Source organism: Ovis aries, chromosome 1 (assembly GCF_016772045.2).
Source record: "Ovis aries strain OAR_USU_Benz2616 breed Rambouillet chromosome 1, ARS-UI_Ramb_v3.0, whole genome shotgun sequence".
Taxonomy (NCBI): Eukaryota; Metazoa; Chordata; class Mammalia; order Artiodactyla; family Bovidae; genus Ovis; species Ovis aries.
In genome coordinates this window covers 100,224,502-100,244,900 of record NC_056054.1, presented here as the reverse complement: position 1 = coordinate 100,244,900, position 20,399 = coordinate 100,224,502, and the positions used below count along the sequence as shown (strand labels likewise).

General features: G+C 45.6%; 2 protein-coding genes across 4 annotated transcripts in view; both read right to left on the bottom strand.

Annotated features, from left to right (window-relative positions):
• Nucleotides 1–465: 465 nt before the first annotated feature.
• PLEKHO1 (pleckstrin homology domain containing O1) lies at nt 466–9,728 on the bottom strand. 3 transcript variants are annotated; one of them, XM_060413813.1, is made up of 7 exons: nt 9,525–9,728; nt 8,225–8,371; nt 4,126–4,326; nt 3,847–3,987; nt 3,028–3,132; nt 2,572–2,673; nt 466–1,287 (listed from the first exon to the last, which is right to left on the bottom strand). In XM_060413813.1, exons 3-7 carry the CDS (start codon nt 4,282–4,284, stop codon nt 583–585), a joined length of 1,212 nt encoding a protein of 403 aa, XP_060269796.1. In that variant the 5' UTR covers nt 4,285–4,326; nt 8,225–8,371; nt 9,525–9,728; the 3' UTR covers nt 466–582. The 3 variants fall into 3 exon arrangements, with proteins under 3 accessions (XP_060269796.1, XP_014947708.2, XP_014947710.1); XM_015092222.4 differs by lacking the exon at nt 4,126–4,326 and having other exon boundaries at nt 9,525–9,675; XM_015092224.3 differs by lacking the exons at nt 4,126–4,326; nt 9,525–9,728 and adding an exon at nt 9,045–9,396.
• A 4,740-nt stretch (nt 9,729–14,468) lies between these two features.
• VPS45 (vacuolar protein sorting 45 homolog) overlaps nt 14,469–20,399 on the bottom strand; it is a 71,514-nt gene continuing 65,583 nt past the window's right edge. Inside the window, exon 15 of the mRNA XM_004002438.5 lies at nt 14,469–15,488. Within this exon, the coding sequence (XP_004002487.1) occupies nt 15,401–15,488 (88 nt within the window). The 3' untranslated portion in view covers nt 14,469–15,400. The remainder of the gene's footprint in view (nt 15,489–20,399) is intronic.

Genomic DNA, 20,399 nt, shown 5'->3' with positions numbered 1-20,399 from the left:
GGCAGCTTGCTCTCAGTCAGAGGCTGATAGGCATGAGAAGCCAGTGCCTGGTGAGGGCCAGGGTCAGGGAGGATTTTAATTGTACAAATCTTCCTTGGGGCTGGGATAAACTTCACTTCTGTGTGCGTGGACAGGTGGCATGGCTCCCTCATCTCTAGAGTTGAGCAGCTGAAATTTCACCCTCAGATTGAAAACTTGGAATGGGACATGAGAGGCCCCCTCCCCTCCCCCTCTAAATTTAGGAGCCCAAACACATGGTTGGGAGCAGCAGGTTATTCCTCACCACACCTCAGAGGGTGTGTGTGGGTCAAATGGTCAAACTGAGCCTTCATGATATTGCTGTAGGGGTCACCTGCTCCTCACACCTGAGGCAGTTTAGGGCTCAGAGACAGATGGCGGGGAAGGAAGGAAAGGAGGTTGGGAAATAGGGCGGTAGGAGGGTCAGGCAGCAGCAAGAGCAACGAATTCGATTGTGTTTTTGTTTTCTTTTTTGACTGAGGTAAATAAAAAAGCTTTTATCCTGCAACACTTGGAGATAAGAATCTGTCCACCCCCATGAGTTCCAGACTCTGGCACCGGCCTTCACATCAGGCTCTTCCGGTACTGACTGTGCTGGGCGGTCTGTCTGAGGTGGGAGTCGGGGGTCTGCAGGTCCATCTGTCTGTACAGGTCCCTCAGCTCCCTGACCTCCTGCAGCACCCTCTTCGCCTGGCTCCAATTCGACGATGCCTCTCCCAGCAGCCGCTCTGTCTCCAGCAACAGCTGTTCCGACTCAGAATCGGGAGGAGACCGAGGGGGCTCCTTGGCCTTTCGCTTCCCGTCTCCCAGTCCCTGAACCTCTGCCAGCAGCTCCTGAGTCTTCTCCAGTTTCCTGGCTACCAGGTCCTGGATTCGGGACAGCTGCCCCGGGGGGTGTGGGATGGGGGTTGGGGCGTCCTCAGCCCGTCGTTGGAGGGTGTGGGCTGGCGCAGCGTCCCGCTGAGACAAGATCTCCTCCAGGGAGGCACAACGGCTTTTTTCTGTGGCGGTCAACTTCTTGGGTGCCTGTGGGGTATAGGTGGCCCCCTTGTCTGGCTTTTCCCAAAGTCGGGGAAGGCCGCTTGCCCGGTCCGAGGAGGGCTGGATACGGTCTGAGTCTGCTCTCCGCCGGCTGCCTGCTAGCTGGGCCACAGACTTATCCAGGTCGACCCGGAAGCTCTCAGCACAGGAGGTTGGCTCCTCAGGGGAAGGGTCTTCCTCCTGGATCAGGTCCAAGGTCAGCATCCCATCTGAGGTAGAGGTTGAAGCCTGGGGAGGGAGAGGACGGGAAGGAAGGGGGTAGATTGTCATCCATGAGCATTTCAGGACTGACTGCCTGAAAGAGAAGCAAGCTGTGGTCATTTCACTCCTCAACGTGCCTTCCCTGAATGAGAAGCCTTTGATGGTGATTTAAACTTAATTCTTTCATTTTTCTGTGATTTAAAGTAATTTCTCTTGTTGCCCATATTTTCCACTTGACCACGAGCTTCCCGAACAGTGTCTTCCCCTTCCGTGTTGTGGACTCGCAGCATCAACTGGGTCTGACACACGCAGGATGCCTGGCATGGCAGGGCAACTTTTCTTTTCTTCTGTATCCTCTGAGCCACACACTTCACACCCCTCTGCTATTTGGACCTCAGAACACCTTGCCTTTAAATAAAACTTGTTCTATTTCCAGAATACTGTAATTTTTTGCAGGGTAAAATACTGTAATTTTTTAAAAGATAAAAAAATACTTAAATTATTCAACACCTCACATGTATTGATACATATGTTATTTCAATCATTCCTCACAGTGGCCCTTCACCCGGGCACGATTATGGCCCCACTTTACAGTTGGAGGTGGGCAGCTTCAGCAAAGCTGATTCTAACCCAGCTTTGTCTGATTGGAAAGCTCTCACTCTTTCTACTATACCTGAGTGCCTCATTCCCTAGAGACTTTGAGCTCGGACAAGTGAAAGAAAATCCTTGTTCCTCTAAATGCCTGCAATACGTAATGCTCTTACCTATCAGGATAACTAGCCACCAGACATCAGCTTACATTGCCTTGTAGTATTCATCTCTTCTATTTCTCACATTCCTTGTGAGTGTATCTCATTTTCCTCAAAGGAAGCTAAATCTATTAAAGCATCCGTGTGTGCTAAGTCACTTCAGTCATGTCTGACTCTTTGTGAATCCATGGACTGTAGCCCTTTAGGCTCCTCTGTCCATGGGATTCTCCAGGCAAGAATACTGGAGTGGGTTGCCATGCCCTCCTCCAGGGGATCTTCCAGTCCCAGGGATTGAACCCACATCTCCTGCATTGGTAGGCAGGTTGCTTACCACTAGGACCAACTGGAAGCCCCTATTGAGGGCACATCTTTCAAATTCACAGTAGATACTAAATATTTTTGGTTTGGAGGAATCGAGAAAGGGAACAGGGTGAAGGGACTTTCCTAGCTTTTGACCTTGGTACACAAATGCCTCTGGTGGGCTAAGATACAGTCCCATCTAAGATGAACTGACAGGGAGTTAGCCCTTCAGCAATTTCTACTTTCTTATAATCTTACATACCACAGCCATTAGGTGTCCCCGAGTTGGAGGGCGGCGGGAGTGTTGGATTTTTGCCCTGTCTCGAGTAGGGTGGGCGAGATAGCTGTCCTCCTCGACGGTGACCTGAAGAGACGCACTGTGAGTCGCGGGTGCTGTTCAGAGACTCTAGTTCCAGACCAGCCTCCCCTGCGGCCTGAACCCCCAGCTCAGAAACTGCTCCTGAGCAAATCCAAGGGCAAGGATTTATGGGACATGAAGGGGCTTCTTAGGCTTGTTCATGTATCAGAAAGCGGGGAAACAGGAGCTGGCAGAAAAGACTTAGAAGCTAGGAGGAGAACAGGGCTTTCCAAAGGGAGATAAAGCAGCAGAGCTGTGGGGAGCTAGTGCATGGGGCCCGCACCATCCTCTTCCCTCTTTAATGAGCCACCCAGCTCCCTGTGCCTCAGTGTCCGCCTCCCCACAATTAGCCCCCCTAACCTCATCCAAGACGCGGTTCTTGGCTCGGGTGATGGCGGAGTTGAGGGCATTGATCCACGATTCCTTCTCTTCTGGACTCACTGCCAGGAAGATCAGGTTAGGTGCCTGTGAGAAGATTCACGTTCAGTCAGGGTTTTTATAGAGTTGGCCTCACCTTGACAGTGAAGAAATGAGAAGTTAAACTTCATTCTCTTAGACTCAGCTCTTGGAAGGAGAGAGATTCTACTTCTGGAGTCACCTGTGACTTAAGGAAATCATCCTCTATTCCTGCAAAATGCCCTTGCTTGGAGGCTGTTTTAGAAATGACTGAGGAGGAGCTCAGAAGGGTACTGGATATTAATACAGCACCAGAGATAATTAGAAGAGGTTTGGCGAAGGACAGGTACTGATATAAAGATCTTTAAATGTTTGAAGAAATAGAATGTGACAGGAATGGTTCATAATTTCAACCACCTACCACGGAACAGGGAAAAGTGGCTGCTTCCCAAGACGGGGTGTGTGTGTCTCTGTGTGTGTGCGTGTGTGTGTGTGTAAAGTGGCTGCTTCCCAAGAGGGGTGTGTGTGTGTGTGTATTTGGCAGAGACTGAGAGAGACAGAGATGATTTTTGTGGCTGGACAGTTTAAAGGCTGGCTTGCCAGGAAGGAAGGAAATGGCCACCATATTCTCAGATTAAATAATAAAAGCTGGTAGGAGAGCAATAATTCAGGGCCTCTGAGTCAGAGAGCTGAGAAAGATCCCAAAGGGGAAGGTGTTCTCCTCTGGCCTCCACACCCCTGCCCTGGTCCACGTTCCAGGCCCAGGTGGCAGGAGGGGCGTACCGTGTTCCCGGGCTGTTTGGAGTGGGCAAGAGTGAACTTGCTATGGTTCTTCTTGCTCCTGCTCTTGGATTTCCGGAGTTCTTCACACTTCTCATAGTCACTCAAGTCAAACACCTCTTGAATGTTTTTCTCATCTTTTACCTAGGGGAGGATTGGAGGTGAGGTGATGAGGATTAAAATGACTTAGTCCCTTCTCCCAAATTGTTAGTTTAGACCCGTCCGAGAACCAGAAGAAGCCTGAGAAGGGAGGGATGACAGGACAGGGAAAGGCTGTCCTACCCCAGGCTCGTAGAGGCCAAGTCCTGATTCCTTGCACGGGTTTCCACTTAAACTCCTCTTGCAACTCCCCTCAGCCAAGCTTCTGTTTCCAGAACCCCAGTAGGTCTCTTCATTATGACTCCTACTTCGCCCTTCAAAGGGCATGGTGACAGGGCTCATACTTTAATCCTACCATTCTGAAGTAAGCAGACCTGGACGGCCCTTGATTGTCCAGAGAAGATAAAGGCAGAGCCAACATCAGGGGATTTCTAGAGAGAATGGAGGGCCGCCTCCAGCCTCCCCTTTCTTACGTGTATGTTGATGCTTTCTTACCCTCATTTAGCTCCTTCCTTAAATATATTCTATTATGATGAGACTCATCTATCTCTTTCATTTCAGGAGCTTTAGCATCACAGGGACAGCCACCCCTGTGTTCGGTTTGTTCAGATAGGGTGAAAAATACACCTGTAGTTCCTACCCCACCTTATTCCTTCCAAGGTACCATGACAACCCAATGTAGCTCCTGCAGGCTTGAGAAGCCGCTAGAGTCACTCCACTGTGCTCTAGGCAAAGACACGTTTATACTCTCCCTGGAGGACTACTTGAAAAGAGTGTTCTGCTACCTCTTCCCATGATTCCAGTTTGAGCCCTTTTAGTCAGGAAGTTCTTCCTTGTGTCTAAACTGAGCCCTTCCTGCTTGTAGAATGTATCCTGCAACCGGCTCCACCCTTAGCAGCTTTATCCATCATTTGGCTCTTAACTCTCTTGCTGAATGTCTAACGAAAGACCACAACTCCGTCTATATCCTCTGACCCCACAAAGTGAGCGCCACAAAGCAAATTCCACTAAATTTCTGCCCAGGTCCGTTTTAAACCCCTTGGGGATTTTTCTCTTCTCCCCTGAGGTGTTCCCATGGCTCTGGCCCTTTGAAGTGGTGATCTGGCTTACAAGAGGAGAGAAGACTTTGTCACTGGTCCAGACAGAGGAGTCTGTGATTAGAAAACCCTTTCACCCTCTGCTACTTGCACCTGAGATTAGAAGACCCTGGGGAATGAGCCTGTTCATCTCTTTTTGGGATGAGAGACGACAACCACCAGCACTTGTTAAAACTAAACAGACACAAGTAGCGTCATATGTTCCTTGGATGGTATCTACCCTCCCCGACTGGAATTATTTCACAAAAGAGTCCCCGCTTCACAAGTTCTGACATAGGAATTGTGTGAGCGTGGAGGTGACTTCATCTATCTGCCTGGTTCTCTCTTCCATCCCCCAACCCATCTCTGCTCTTGTATCTGCCCATCCTTCTGACTTGCCGCTGGACCCAGGGGACACAAGCCCATTCAGGTGAATGGCCGCTCATATACCCACCTTTGTTTGTTTCAACACGTGGCTCCTCCAGGCCTCTCCCCTATCCTGGCTTTGGGCTAGGAAGTGACAGGGGCCTTGAAGGATTGTGGGCGGAAGTGAACAAGATGCTGGCAAGGGGTGTCCCATAACAATTCCCAGAAACATGGGAGCATGGATGCAGGGTGGTGCATCACTCCTCTCCCCCTCCTTCCTCAGAGCTGAGACTATCAGCAGAGGCCAGAAATCTTGGAGAGGAAAGTGCTGGGTGTGTGTATGTAGCCAGGGGAAGAGAGTTACTTGTTTCTGTTTTCCTTAGTTGGGGGGAGGGGAGGGGAGGGGAAGGGAAGGGAGGGAAGGGAAGGGAAGGGAGGTATTCTGGCTTGGACATGACTGATAAGCCGCTCTGGGGAGCAGGAGACACTGACAGAGGTCAGCCCTGCATAGGGCAGGGGTAGGAGACAGGGTAAGACAAGCAGTGAGACAGTGCCCAGGGAAGATGGACAGCTCCAGGACCCTAGTTCCCCACTGTATTCCCCACCCCCCCCCATCTAATTCATACAGTCTCATTTATAATTACCACCCACCAAGGTCAACCCTTCCTTTCCCCTGATTCTTTGTCCTTAGGCCACAGAAAGGAATTTTTCCCATGCTTGCCAAAAAAGATGCCCTGAACTCAATTTCCTCTACCATGAGGTCTCCCGAAGGTCTAGTTTCTGTTCCTATACATCAGCCCCATGATCAAAAGGTGCCCTTTGACTGAGAATGAGAACAGTTATTAACAACAAATACAGAAGGATTTCTTTGGTTGAGGCAGTTGCAGGAAAAAGACTGGTGCAAATTCTAAGAGGGTTAGGGATTTCCTTGCATTAACATGTAAATTACGGATATCATAGTACATTTTAAAAAACTCTTTAATTCTATCGGCTCTGGAGCTTTCAGGAAGGGGACAGAATCCAGCCTACATCCTTGATCAGTTTCACCTTTAGCCTAGGCCTCTGAAGCATGGAAACTGGCTCCAAAGAAGAGTAACACCAATAGGTTTGTTCCCTCTTCCTATGCCTTCCTCTGCAGTGGGCAGTTGGCCCCATGACTGGTCAGATGTTCCTGACTCACAGGACACCAGACATCCTAGGCTGAGGTCATTCCATTCTTTCCCCTATCTCAGTACCCCTTCCTCCACAAATAAGGGTCCATCACACTCTTTCATCCCCAGACTGTTTTTTAGATTGGTACAAATAAGAAAAAAAAATGTCTTGTTCCTTCTACCCTTTCCCTGATCTCATGTTTTCCCCACTGACGTGTGGGAAGTTCTCGCCGATTGCTCACTAGAGTTTCCTGCCATTATGAAGTTCAGGGAAGGCAGGAGATACACTTGGACATTTGCTTTAAAAAAGAAAAAAAAAAAACAAACCACAAACCTAGAAAGTCAGCAAATTGTGGGGGGGAAAAAAAAAACCTTGGGTAGGATTTAGGGTTGGGTAGAGGTGACCCTTAAAGATAAATTCTCCTGTCAAAGTGTTTTCTCACCTCATTCCAACACCAAGTTCTCAGCTTAGTGTAAACAGCAAGGTTTAAATACCCTTAAGAGGGATCTCTTTGGCCCTGGCATAGCTTAGTTCTTTCTTAGCTGCTTCGGTAGATGTTCTGTTCAAGATGAATACTTTCTCCAGGACTGCCTGTGTGTCTTGTTTCAATACCATAAAAGGATTTATTTACCTAAATATAGTCTAAGCAGAAAGCAGAAGAGGTTAGAACTCAGGGAGGACTTCCCAATTAGCCCCTGGTGAGGGAACTCAAACTCACCAGGCAGGGGAGGGCCATCCTACCAGGGGAACTCAGGACAGTCTCCTAGGCAATGCTGACATAGTCACAGAGATAGGTACTGGAATGACTTCTAACCCATGGAGGGGCAATTTTAGTTTCTCCACATTCCTATGTGTTATTGAGCCCAAGAATTAGGGATAAAACAGAGAAGAGTTTGGATTCAATATGTGGGCTCAGGTTCTGACCCAACGTGGACTATTTTCATTGTAACTATAGACCCAAAGACACAGAGACATGCAGGGGTTCAAAACTCCACTCTCCCTTCTGTTATAATTGGCCGGGGGTGTTGGGTAGGAAGGAATGGAGAATGAGTTCCTCGCTTCTTTGTTTTTAAGTGGAGTGGGGGTGGGGAACAGAGAACATGTTAATTAAGGACACTGGCTTCAAGAGAAATAACTGCCACTTACAAATACTCTACCTGAGGTCATGTGAGACTGCCTCTGGATTGTAAGTGTGTCTTCTGTGATTTGGAGCAGCTGTACTGCTGATATGACTTGCGTATGTCTCTGTGAGAGACAGGAAAGGGGAGGCTAGCTGGGCTGGGGGGCAGGAAGGAGGGAAGAATAAGCTGAACAGGGTGTTTCAGCAGCAACAGCAAAGAAAAAAGAATCCTACAGTCAGCTCGAGGCCAGGATAGGGGAGAGTAGGGGACACTTAAAGAGTTTTGGGGACATCTTGGGAGGGAGTTATCATGCTTATCAGAAAGGTATTTTCAAAGGAAAATCTTTAAGTAAGATGCAACTTCTAATTCTAATTCGGGTCTTCTCACTGAAGGGCGACCTTTCTCTGCAGGTAAGATGGGGGTAGAGCCAACCGGACTGCTGAACTCGCTTTCGGAACAAAATCAGGAGTGCGGTAAGGGGGAGACGAGAAGTACATATAAGACCCCTTCGGAAAGACCAGGTCAGGACTATGAGAAAACTGGGTAGTTCGCGGCAAGGGCACCTACCTCCTTTTCAGAGATGTAGAGCTGGTCCCCTTTCAGCACCACGTAGCGGTTTTTCCAAATCTCCCTGAAAATCCCTTTCCCGCAGAATTTCCGGACCCAGCCGACCTTCTCAGGCGGTGCACACTGATGGTTTCCATCCTGAGGCCCCTGCCCCCGCGAGCCAGATGAGAATCGCACGGTTAGGTGGTTCCAGCTTTTTCCTCCTCGCGTTCCGTCCTCGGCGCCCTCCCGAGTCCCCGGTCCCCTCCCCGCGTCCGCCCCGCCGCAGCTGGAGTCGGGGAGCCCCGCGTTTGCTCCCCACTTCTTCAAACCCTTTCACTCCAAGGAACTCGCATCCCTATCGCTCCCCTCCCCCTTCTTCCAAATAAACAACTGGAATTGCCCGTGCCAGGGGTGAGGGCCGGGCTGGAGACGAGGGGTGGCCTTCGGGGCTCCGCCGGGCCCCCCGCCCCCTCCCCCAGCTCCCCTCCACGCCGCGCCGGGGTTTACGGCATTTTATTTCTCATTGTCTTCTCGCCGCTGCAGAGCTTGGTGCCAGCGGCCGCCCGCCGCCCGGGGAAGGCGAGGCCGGGGGTCGGGGCAGAAACTCAGCCAAGTTAGCCCCCGGCCCAAGTAAACAAACAAAAGCCCCCGCGGTACCTCGTCGCGGGCCCGGCGCACCGAGGCCGAAGCTAAGGGACCGGCGACCGGGCCGGGCTGGAAGCAGGGGGCTGGCGCGGCGTGTCCCCGGCCCCCAAGCCGGCCGCCCGCGGCTCCGACGGGGCCGGGGTCCTCGGGGCACAAAGTCAGCGGCGGCCACGGGGCGGGCGGACGTACTCACCCTCTTGGTGGAATTGTTCTTCTTCATCATTCCGGGCTGCCGGGCGGGCGCCGAGGGGCGGCCCCGCGTCGGGGGCCGAGGCCGCTTCGAGGGGGCTCCTGCCCACGGGGAGGGTGCGCAGAGGCCCCCGGCGCCGCCGCCGCTCCTCCCTCCCTCTCCCGGACTCTCCCCTTCTTTGTAGCTCCGGTTACACTAAAGGCCGGCCTCCCTCGCGCTCGCACACACACGCACGCCTGCTCCCCGCCCCTCGGCGCCCTCCATCCCGGCGCCCACGCGGCCCGGTCCCCCGAGCGCGCCCCCGCCGCCCGCCAGCCCGGCCCGGCCCGGCCGCTCCCCCGGCCCGGCGCGATGTGGGCGGCCCAGCCCGCGCCCCGCAGCTCCATCCACCCGCCCGCTGACGTTGCGAGTTCAGAATAAAGGGCGAATCGCCGAGCCGGAGAGAGTGCGCTCCCCCCACACCCTCCTTTGTTTCTGACTCACTGAGGGTGAAGAAGACAGACCTACACCCCGCCGGGGAACGGCGTCTGGGGCGGCGGGGGCACCCAGACTCGCACTGACGGCCGGAGCGAGAGGTGGAGCCTGAGACGACCGCCCGGGCCGACCTGCCGAGAGAGCCGGCAGGGGCCGATGCGGCGGGTGATGGAGACACAGGCAGGTTCATAAAGACCGGCGATAACCTAGATTGAGATCGTCTCCCTCCCAACCCCCAAACAAAAACAAGAGCGTGAGCTGGGAGGGCGTGTTACCCAGGACTGGCATCCGGAATTCACACGCCCTAGGTGGTGGAGTAGTGGTCTGGGCAGGTCAACTGTTGGGGAAAAGTTTTATGCTTCGGAGGGTACCGATGTGTAGGGGCTCCCCGCGGAAGAGAACTCAATACACATTTCTTCCAGTTTACAAATTATTAGGCCTTATTTGAGCCTCGGGAGAATAACCTTATGTATGAGGTAGATATTATGACCTCCGTTGCATAGAGAGAAAAGTGAGTACAGAATTTGCAGACACATTTTAAGTGCTGGAAGGAATAGAATTCTTGTCTCCAAAGCTCTGATCTGTTAGACCTAGTGGCTTTAAATATAAGCACCAGGTCGTGAATCTGAGTGAACTCCGGGAGTTGGTGATGGACAGGGAGGCCTGGCGTGCTGCGATTCATGGGGTCGCAAAGAGTCGGACACGACTGAGCGACTGACTGAACCGAACCGAAGGCTTAAACATCCTGCTATCTGGTGTCTCTCCCTAATGCACTGACATGTAAAAATTCCACCCTGTCTACCACAGTGCCCAGAGGAGGCCCTGGCTGGAGGAAACTGCTGATCACTCCTAAGCCAAATCTGCCTCGGAGCCCACACACCAACATCTTGGTGACTTCCTTTTTCCCCTCAGTACACATTTAATGGGAAGAGGAGAGAGGGAACCTACTTTGGGTACTGGTTTCATCACTGCTCTGTGGCCTTTGGTCGAGTCGCCGAATTTCTTTGGGCCTCAGTTCCTCTGTAGGAACTGACTGCCAGTTCCACCAACAAGAAAGACAGGGGAAAACATGAGATGACCCATGAAAGTCCTTTCAAAATACAGTATTGCCCTCTAGGGCTAATTACTAAATAATAATGAGCTAACGAACACACTGCCTGGCATATGGCAGGCACACAGAAACTTCCAAATGAATAAAAATCCCTGGCACAGAGGAGTAGAGGAGAACCTCTTTTTCAGAGATGTCTCAAGATTAAAAAAAAAAAAATGTTGGCCAAATTGAGGAGTGAAGTGGTCTTGGCTTTTTCTGGTATCTGTAAAATGAAGGAGGGGTCTTCTCTTTTTTTTCCAGCTTCTCCTTTCTCCCTAATCCAACAAGATTCTTCTTAACCTCTTCTCATTTACATACTAATTTATTCCTCTATTTTAGACTGATATAGAAATGTATCCTTTCAAAATGCTCTCATATATAGTTTAAATCTTTAGTGCCACCTTGTGAGGTATAAATATTATTCCCACTTAGAAATGAGGAATAAATATTATTCCCACTTGGAAAATGAGGAAACGGCATGGCACGTCAACCGACTTGCCCGTTAACACAGCAAGTTACTGGCTAACTAGGTTAGAATCCAGGTTTTCTGACTCCACAAAGCCTAACACCTACACAGTCCCCTTCTCACCATCTCTGTTTTCCACCCTCGTGACAAATAGAAGGGGGAAAAGTGGAAGCAATGACATTTTATTTTGGGGGGCTCCAAAATCACTGTGGAAAGTTGACTGCGGCCATGAAATTAAAAGACGCTTCTTGGGAGGAAAGCTATGACAAACCTAGGCAGCATATTAAAAAGCAGAGACATCACTTTGCCAACAAAGGTCTGTATAGTCAAAACTATGGTTTTTCCAGTGGTCATGTACACATCTGAGAATTGGACCATAAAGAAGGCTGAAGTGCTGAAGTGCACCATACAGAAGAGAGTCCCTTGGACGGCAAGGAGATCAAACCAGTCAATCCTACGGGAAGTCAACCATGAGTATTCATCGGAAGGACCGATGGTGAAGCTCCAATATTTTGGCCATCTGATGCAAAGAGCCAGCTCATTGGAAAAGACCCTGATGCTAGGAAAGATTGAGGGCAAGAGGAACAGGGGGTGACAGAGTATAAGATGGTTAGATAACATCACCAACTCAATGGACATGAATTTGGGCAAAGCCCGGGAGACAGTGAAGGATAGAGGAGCCTGGAGTGATGCAGTCCATGGGGTTGTAAAGAGTCAGACAGAACTTACTGACTGAACAACAACTATTTAAAAGTGATTTAAAAAAGAATGAGAAAACCCAAGGTATCTTCATAAGCGAGGAAACAAAATGTCTCAGTATACTCATGAGAAAACTACCCTGCTTGATGTTTTGAAAGCTTGCTGGCCCAGGGAGATAGGAGTGGTTTGGACTTTTAAATAGGTTCTTGTTTATGGGGAAAAAAAATTAATTCAGGACTTGCCTCATCTTCCTTTAGTCAGCAAATACTTGAGTACATCCTGCATGCAAGTTACTAGAGTCTGCTGTGCTGTATCGGCAAGGAGCTGGAGCTTTGTGGAACATCAGGCAGGGGGACTGCTAAAATATCCAAACTCTCCAAAGTAATTTTCAGATTCCAGAACAGATGCTTGTGGGCTGGAGAACCTTCCCTGTCTATTTGCTCCTGAAGCTGTTACATAAATTTCTGGCTTTTCTTTCTTCATTAACCTGTACGGCTACACTCCCTTGTGTTATCGTCCTGCCCTGCCCTCCTTCGCTTGTCTGCTTTTGTCCGGTTACTCATCCCTTTCCATAAGCCATGCTCCTCCCCTGGCCTGTTCTTTAGGCTTTACTTCTCTCCACCAGGCGAACCGTGTCGTGGCACCTGAATTGGGATCTATGAATTGGGACTGTTTCCAAAGACCAATCTTTAAGTAAGACATCTCAGAGCAGGAACTTATGAGTTCTTTTTCTCATTTTCATAGCACAGTCTCTTCAGTGAGCTTGACACTACCACACACACAAACCACAAAAATAACTCAAAATACCCCAATTTCCTTCTTTGGTGGAGATAAGATACTGGGGGTACTTATGGTGGTGGGTTACTTCCCTAACTGCATTGCCATGGTGAGACACAACTGTAAGTAGCTCTGTTCTTAAAGTGGCTACTTTATAAGTAACTTCACTTAAAAGAGGAAGAAGGGAGCCATTAGAGGTAAGGATTGTGAATTGCTGCCTGCACATTCACAAGCCAGAAACTGTTAGCCAGTTGTTTAGCTAAATACAAGCATCTTGGCTTTTGTAGAGTGAATGGGACTTAGAGGTTTTGACTAGGGCATTTCAATCTCCTAGAAGGGAGGTCATTAAAAGCATATGAGACCTTAATTAAAATGTTTTTAGAGATTTCTCCAGCAGTCCAGTGGTTAAGTCTCCAAGCTTCCAATGCAGGAAGCATGGGTTTGATTCCTGGTCCCAGAACTAAGATCCCACATGCCATGTGATGTGGCCAAAAGATTTTTTTTTAAATGATGTTTTTAAAGGGACAAAAAGAAAGGGCCAGTAATAATATTATCAGCTCTATAAAGCTTAAATAAAAATATGAATCTTTGATCCTTAATAAATGAAGAAATGCCATCTTCTGGTTTATAAAACACCCTGAAGGTAGGGCTCATTTCTTAAGACTTTAAAAATTTTCCCTTTTTTTGGCTGTACCTTGAGGCATGTGTGTGGGATCTTAGTTCCCTGACCAGGGCCCCCTGGAGTGGAAGCACAGAGGCTTAACCACTGACTGGACTGCCAGGGAAGTCCTTAGAATTTTTTTTTTACTACTTATTTTAATTGGAGGGTAATTACAATATTGTGGTGGTTTTTGCCATACATCGACATGACTCAGCCAGGGGTGCACATGTGTCCCCTAGACTTCTTAATGTTGCTAGCGGAGCAGGCACTATGGGAGCAGGTGAATAATGAAGAGAACGATATTAGAAAAGTGTTCTTATTCCAGAGTTATCTTGCCAAGACAAAGACAAGCACAGGTAATCCTGTTTGGAAAAAGGTTTCTATTTGAAAAAACTATGTAACTTGTAAAATGCTGCATTTAAAACTTGTCTCCCCTAGCCTTAAAAGTAAGGCTGCCTTACTTTTCTTTATTATTTAAAAATAAAAGAGAACAGAACTTATTAGATCTTAGCCCTTAGCTGTAATATGGACAAAAGCCTTAGGGGCTTCAAGAGTGTATGGTGAAACAATGGCCCAGAGCTGAGAGGAGAGGAAGGGGGAGATGGGTCCAGTGACCCTTAAGCTCTTCCCTCCTACTTCTTCAACTGCTGATTAATGTAGTGGGAGGATGACAGAAATTCAGTCATTTTGTGTAGTGATTCGGTATCCCCTACTTAGAGACAGAATCCATATTATTTATACTATAAGTCAAATTACACTGGGTGGTTTACTATGTATCAGACATTGTTCTAAGTGCTTATATGTATTCTCTCATCTTATTTAGTCCTTACAATCCTATAAGGAGGAATTTAATTACTTTTTGTATTAATAGATGAGGAAACTGAGCCACTAAGAGACTTAATAACATTCCCAAAGTCACATAACTGTGACACAGATTTGAGCCTAGGCTATCTGATGCTACAGAAAGTTTATCAACATAAAAGGAAGGTTTAAAAATTTTGTGCCAAGCACCAGGAAAGGACTGTGGTAGGATTTGAGCACACCATAATTTCCTGGTATTAATGACATTATCATTTTCCACTGCTTTCAAGAGAAGTGAAATTGACGCCAGAATATATTATTTGCTTTGACACACTTTACCTATCCTTTGGGTACAGGTCATGCCTTCTCTCTGTTTGGTGTACAGCCAGCTCATGCCTCATCTCATAAATTCCCATAAATAGTTATTAACCCCAAAGAAACAAAAACAAATCACTTGTATCTTTTCATAAAATGGATTTTTATTGTCTTCATACATGGTTTCTCAGTACCACAGAAAACTGCAATTTAGGGACAAATAATTTTTGGATGGTTCTTATAGAAATATGAGTTTTCAGAAATGATTTGTGCAGAAATATGACATTAATGAAAAATAAAAGGGGTCAAGAGGAGAGAGAGAGTCTGTAGTATATGCATCTAATTTTTACTTTTTAAAACTCCTTTAAGCTGTAATCCTTTACTCAAATAAGAGCCCAACAAAATTAATCAGAAACTGAAGTGATTGTGCTATCAAATACAAGGAATACATTTTTTTGAACTGATACAAATGGTTTAACTTTGTTAATCAATTCCAAACACTGTAAACATCTGTATATACATACTTTTGTTCTTACTATTCAGTTTGCCTAAATTAAGTATGAGTTCATGAGCTATTTAAAAAAAATTAATTTGTATTGAAGTATAGTCGCTTTACAATGCTGTGTTAGTTTCTGCTGTACAGCAGTCCATCAGCTATATGTACACATAGACCCCTTCGTTTTTAGTTTCTTTCCCATTTAGGTCACCACAGAGAATGGAGGAGAGCTCCCCGTGCTATAGCTGTATACAGTAGGTCCTCATTAGTTATCTATTTTATACATAGTAGTGTATATAAGTCGATCCCAATCTGCTAATTAAGGAATACACTTATTTATTTGATAAAGAAACCATGAGAAAAGTGGATTGGAATGGGCTCAGACTTATTCTCAGCTCATCACCGGGAGTCTTGGTGTCTGTGCCAACAGTTCAGGAATCAGCAGGCTACCTGGATGTGGGTTATAACAACAAGCACAAAACCCAACGCTCTTCTCCAACACCCCTCTGGTCAGTGGAGAAAGCCTGCAGCGATGCAAGAGGGGAAGTTGCACCATTCGGCTCACCTCTCCATCACCATTTCATCTTCTGCTTACTGACCTTGATGTAACCTGAGAGCTTTCCTTGCTTCGGCTGTGCAGTCCAGAAGCCAGAACTTCCTCTAGGAAACTGAGCAGTAGACTTGAGTTACTCAAAGGGGAAAAAGAAAGAAAAAAAAAAAGGCATCTCCCAAACAGAGTATCTTGCTTATAATACCTACGTAGATGAAAGGATATCATGAGTAGAACACAAGAAGCGCTGGTCTGATATCTGGGTGCAGAATAGAGGCCGCAGTCGAGCACGAAAACGTCTGGACTGGGAGAGGGCCTTTTTGCACTTCCCCAGAGTTCTCACTGTGTTTTTAGTTTTAAACTTGCAGGATTTTTCAAGTTTGAATTTTCTAGTCTGGAATCCAAAATTTTTAAGGACAAGGCTGTACAATCTCAGAACCATATTACATCAGTACCTCTTACTTATACTCTTAAAACTGCCACAGAACTTTAATTGTGCCTCTCATCTATTCTTTATCCAATCTGCTATCCAAAGTGGCACCAATTTTCTAAATACAAGTTATATCCTATTGTATACTTTCTCTTCTTGTGCTTTAAAAACTTTCTTTTGCTTATAGAATCATACACAGATTAAAATTCAAGGCTCTTTATAATGCGGCCTAATAATAACTAATAGTTGTATTTATTTTATTCTGAGAATTGGTTTAAGCTATGTGTGTGTATACATATAAACAGAGTATATGTATTTATGCTATTATCCTCATTTAAAAAGTGAGAGATTAAGTGACTTGAGAAGGTCACAACAGCTAGTAAGTGGCTTAGCTGGGATTCAAATCCAGCTCTCGAATCCACACAATACTCTCACTTGTCTGGTTCCATCTCTCACCAGCTGTGCAGCCTATGTGCCTTTTGTGCCCAGCCATTCATTGTTCCCTAAATGTGTCCTAAGCTTTCACACCTTTATGCTTTTGCTCTTATTATGTCCTAAGTCTTAAATGATTGACTACCCCTCCTTTGTCTGATGAAATCCCTTGTATCATTAAGGCTGAGGATTAAAGGCCACCTTTTCTGTGAAGGCTTCCCTAACTCTCCTCCATGCTGAACTAGTCACCTCCATCATTATCACTCTGTCTTAGAGCTGTTTTAATACCATATTATTATTAATTAGGTACTCCATACAGTATTGATGCCAAAACAGACTGTGAGTTACTTAGGTTGGGACTAAGATTTATTCATCTTAGATCTTCAAGGTTTAGCACAGAGGCTGACACTTAGTAGGGGCCCAGTAAAGGAATACTGAATAAATGAAGTAATTAAAATAGCCACCCATTGGCAAGAAAGCCTTCTCTGTAGTACAGGAGTTTGGGAGGCAGTACTTAGAAGTATGCTGGACTCATTCTCAGGATACAGGTCTAGTAGCAGGCAGAGGGTTGGTGAAATGATCAGGTAACTTATTATTACCACAGTTGTGCAGTTTTAGACCTGGAAGATTCTAGGCTTAGAGAATTTAAATTCCAAGCTCCTTTGCAAAAGAAAATGGTGAAATAGAGGGAAAGGAGTAGAAGCTAAACTCATCTATTCATCCACTGAACACCTCTGTTAATAATGGTACCTCTGTCTAGCCTGGCTCTTTGGCCAGTAGACACTTTGAGGTCAGAAAATAAGTGTCAGGAAATGAGGCAGCATTTTTTTTTTTTTGAAAGATAACACAAGAAGTCTTTGATTAGTGACTTTTGGTAAGAATGAAACAAATATGCTGGGAAACCCTATCAAAACCTATGAGGTGATCTTTGCTTCACTTGAGACTGTCCTACATGTGCAAAGGAAAGGAGAAACCTTCCTGAAATTGTACTTAAAGATCCTGCTCTGTGGATCAACAAGACCCCACATTCTTGCCTGCAAAGAGAAAACACCCTTTATATCTGCTAGGCCTAATTTTGTTCCCCAGGGCTATTGTGGCTTTTTAAAAAGTATCTATTTGGGGACTTCGATGAGTCACTTCAGAATGCTTTAAAAATTATGGGTGATGAACATATTGGTATCTGTACCCCAAATTTAGACTGTTTAAAAACAACAAAACAGAATGATTTTTCTGCCCAGATTTGTTTTAAATCCATCTTACTTAAGCAAACTCAAAAATCCCCTTCCCCTGTGGTACTGTAATCCAGTCAATTCAGCTCAGTTCAATTAAATGTAACAGTATTTACTGAGCATCGTTATATGGCAGGCACTGAATGAAGTGTATATATGAACACTTGTTATGACTTCTAAAACTTTAAGGGACTCTCAGTCAGAGGGATACACAATCACAAAGTAACATGAGAGATGGTATAAACAGAGATGGTACCAGGAGCTAACCCAGTGGATTAGCACTATCGCTTGTCTTGGTTTGCTGTCATTTTGGGCTCTATGGATAGAAGGACGGTGGGCAGAAAAAAGCCCTAATTTTTAAAAGTCAAACTCAAAAAATCTTGCAGCACACATTGAAAAACAAGTTTCTTTACTTTAAAGTCTTTGGTAAGGGACTAGAGACTAACACAGAATTTTAAATTTTAATTACTAAAATAATTGAAAAGAATAACTGTGTTCCTAAATAAAGCTATATATTATAACAATATCTATCTATTCCTTTTTTAAAAAAAAAAAAACTATACTCCACAGAAGGAAATTACACGTGAGTTTCTTACAACAAAAACATTAAAGGAATTTAGAATCAGATCTGAAGAGTGGTATAATGGAAAAAAATGAATGGAATTTCTAAGGAGCAAGAAAATAGAAAAAGACATTCTGAAAAATAATGAGAAAAAAATCCAAGATATTTGCCTTAATGGAGTAATAAGCTTCTAATTATAGCCAAATACTTAGCTGGATTATCGGAATGGGGGAGAGAAAAGGACAAGATGGAACTTTCAATAGCTCAAAATACTGATTACAGTTGTTAGAGGTACTACTATGTTTCATGTTTCTTTGCTTTTGCATATACTATTCCTCTGTCTAGAAAGCTGTCCCATCCCTATTGCATTTTATCTAGTGGAACAATGCATCTTTTAAAACCCAACTTGCTCTCACAGTACAACGCCTCTAGGAATTTATTTGTTTTTGTATCTGTTTTCCACGTAAGCCTGTGAGTTTTTTGGGGTACAAGTAATACATGAATATATTCTTTCTGTAAAAGTGTTAAATAGTATACATAAAGCTTGTCTTCTTTGACTCTTCTTTTCCCCAGTCTTTCCAGAGATAACAATATGATCAACAAATATTTATTAAGTGCCTATGTGCCAGGCACCATTTTAAAAGCTGTGAATTTAGCAATAAGTGAAATGAAAAAATTCTGCGCTCATGGCATACATATTCCACTGGGGAAGGAAGAAAGATAAGCAAAATTGATAAGTAAAATATAATAATAATAACAGTAAAAAATCACTCACTACATGTGAAGTACAATTCTAATGAGATAGAAACCATCCTACTTCACAATGAAATTAAGGCACAGGAATCAAGTCTTATATCTTGAACACGACCAAATTGGGATGCAAACCCAGATAATCTTGTTCTCTTACTCAAGAGAACAAGAGTTTGTTCTCTTAACCATGATGCTACACTGCCTCTCTGTAATATGTTAGATAAAGAGAATGCTATGGAGAAAAACAAAGCAGGTTTGAAGGAGAGTTGGAGGTAATGATGGTGTTGTGAGATTTTAAATCCAGTGGTCAAGGAAGACCTCACTGAGAAACTGACATTGGAGCCAAGACTTGAGTAAGGCAATGGAAGATATATCTGTGGGCTTCCAAGGCCCGGTATGTTCAGGGAACAGAAAGGAGGCAGGTGTAGCTGGAGTGAGGTGAATAAGGTATTGGGTAGTAAGAGATGCGATTAGAGAGATTAAGGGAAGGGGATGGAGGGGAGAGTGAAGATGAGCTCATGTGAGGCCTGGTAATAAAGATTGTGATTTGTACTTTGAGTAAGATGGGAAACAACTGGAGGGTTTAGTGCAGGGATGTGACATTATGTACTTTCATAGATTCGCTCTACTGCTATACTGAGAACAGACTACACGGGGTTAAAGGTCAGGGAAGTGATGGTGGTACAAATTAGGCAGTTGTGATGAGAGGGTATCAGGTTCTGGACATGCTTTGAGGGGAAGGATCATAAGATTTACTTGATAAATCAGCATGTAGGTGAGAGAAACAAGGGAGCCAGGAAGACAAGGTTTTTGGCCTAAGCAACTAGGAGAATGGATAAGTCTGAGGGAAGATTATATTTAAGGAGAAATATTGGAAACCTTGTTTGATTACTGTTAAATATGGATGTTTATTAGACATTCAAGTAGAAGTATCAAGTAGACAGTTGGACATATACATCTGGAGTTTGGGAGAGAAGCTCAGATTAAAAATAGTGATTCTCAGGACTTCCCTGGTGGTTCAGTGGCTAGGACTCTGGGTTCCCAATGCAGGGGGCCCAGGTTCAATCCCTGGTCAGGGACCTAGATCCCACATGTGGCAGCTAAGGAGCCCTCTTGCTGTAACTAAGACCCAGTACAACCAAATAAATAAATATTTTTTAAAATAGTGATTCTCAACGGAGAGGTGTTTTAGTTTATGTTCAGAATACATCTGGCAATGTCTGGACACATTTTTGGTGGCCATAACTGTGGGAGTGCCGCTGGCCTCTGGTGTATAAGGCCAGGGATGTTGCTGAACATCCTATAATGTACAGGACAGTTCCCCTCAACAAAGAATTATCTGTCCTCAAATACCAACAGTGCTGAGGTTGGAGAAACTCAGACTAGAGATGTAAATCTGGGAGTCATTAGAGGATATAATTTAAAGCCATAAGACTAGCAAGGAGTGAGGTGTACACAAGAAGAGAGGGAGTCCAAGAATAGAGTTTCAGGGACTTCAAAAACAGGAAAAATGAACAAAAGAGACAGAGAAGGAATGGCGAGTGAGGTAAGAGGACTGCAGAGTGTAGTTTCTGGAAGCTAAGTGGTAAAAGTCTTTCAAAGTGAAGGAACTGGTCAACAGTGTCA

Coding starts and splice junctions, on each gene's coding strand:
- PLEKHO1 (XM_015092224.3), bottom strand. CDS start 9,074: ATGATGAAGAAGAACAATTCCACCAAGAGG. Junction 3,988..8,224: donor TCTACATCTCTGAAAAGGAG/GTAGGTGCCCTT, acceptor ATCCTCCCCTAG/GTAAAAGATGAGAAAAACAT. Junction 3,133..3,846: donor CCAAACAGCCCGGGAACACG/GTACGCCCCTCC, acceptor ATCTTCTCACAG/GCACCTAACCTGATCTTCCT.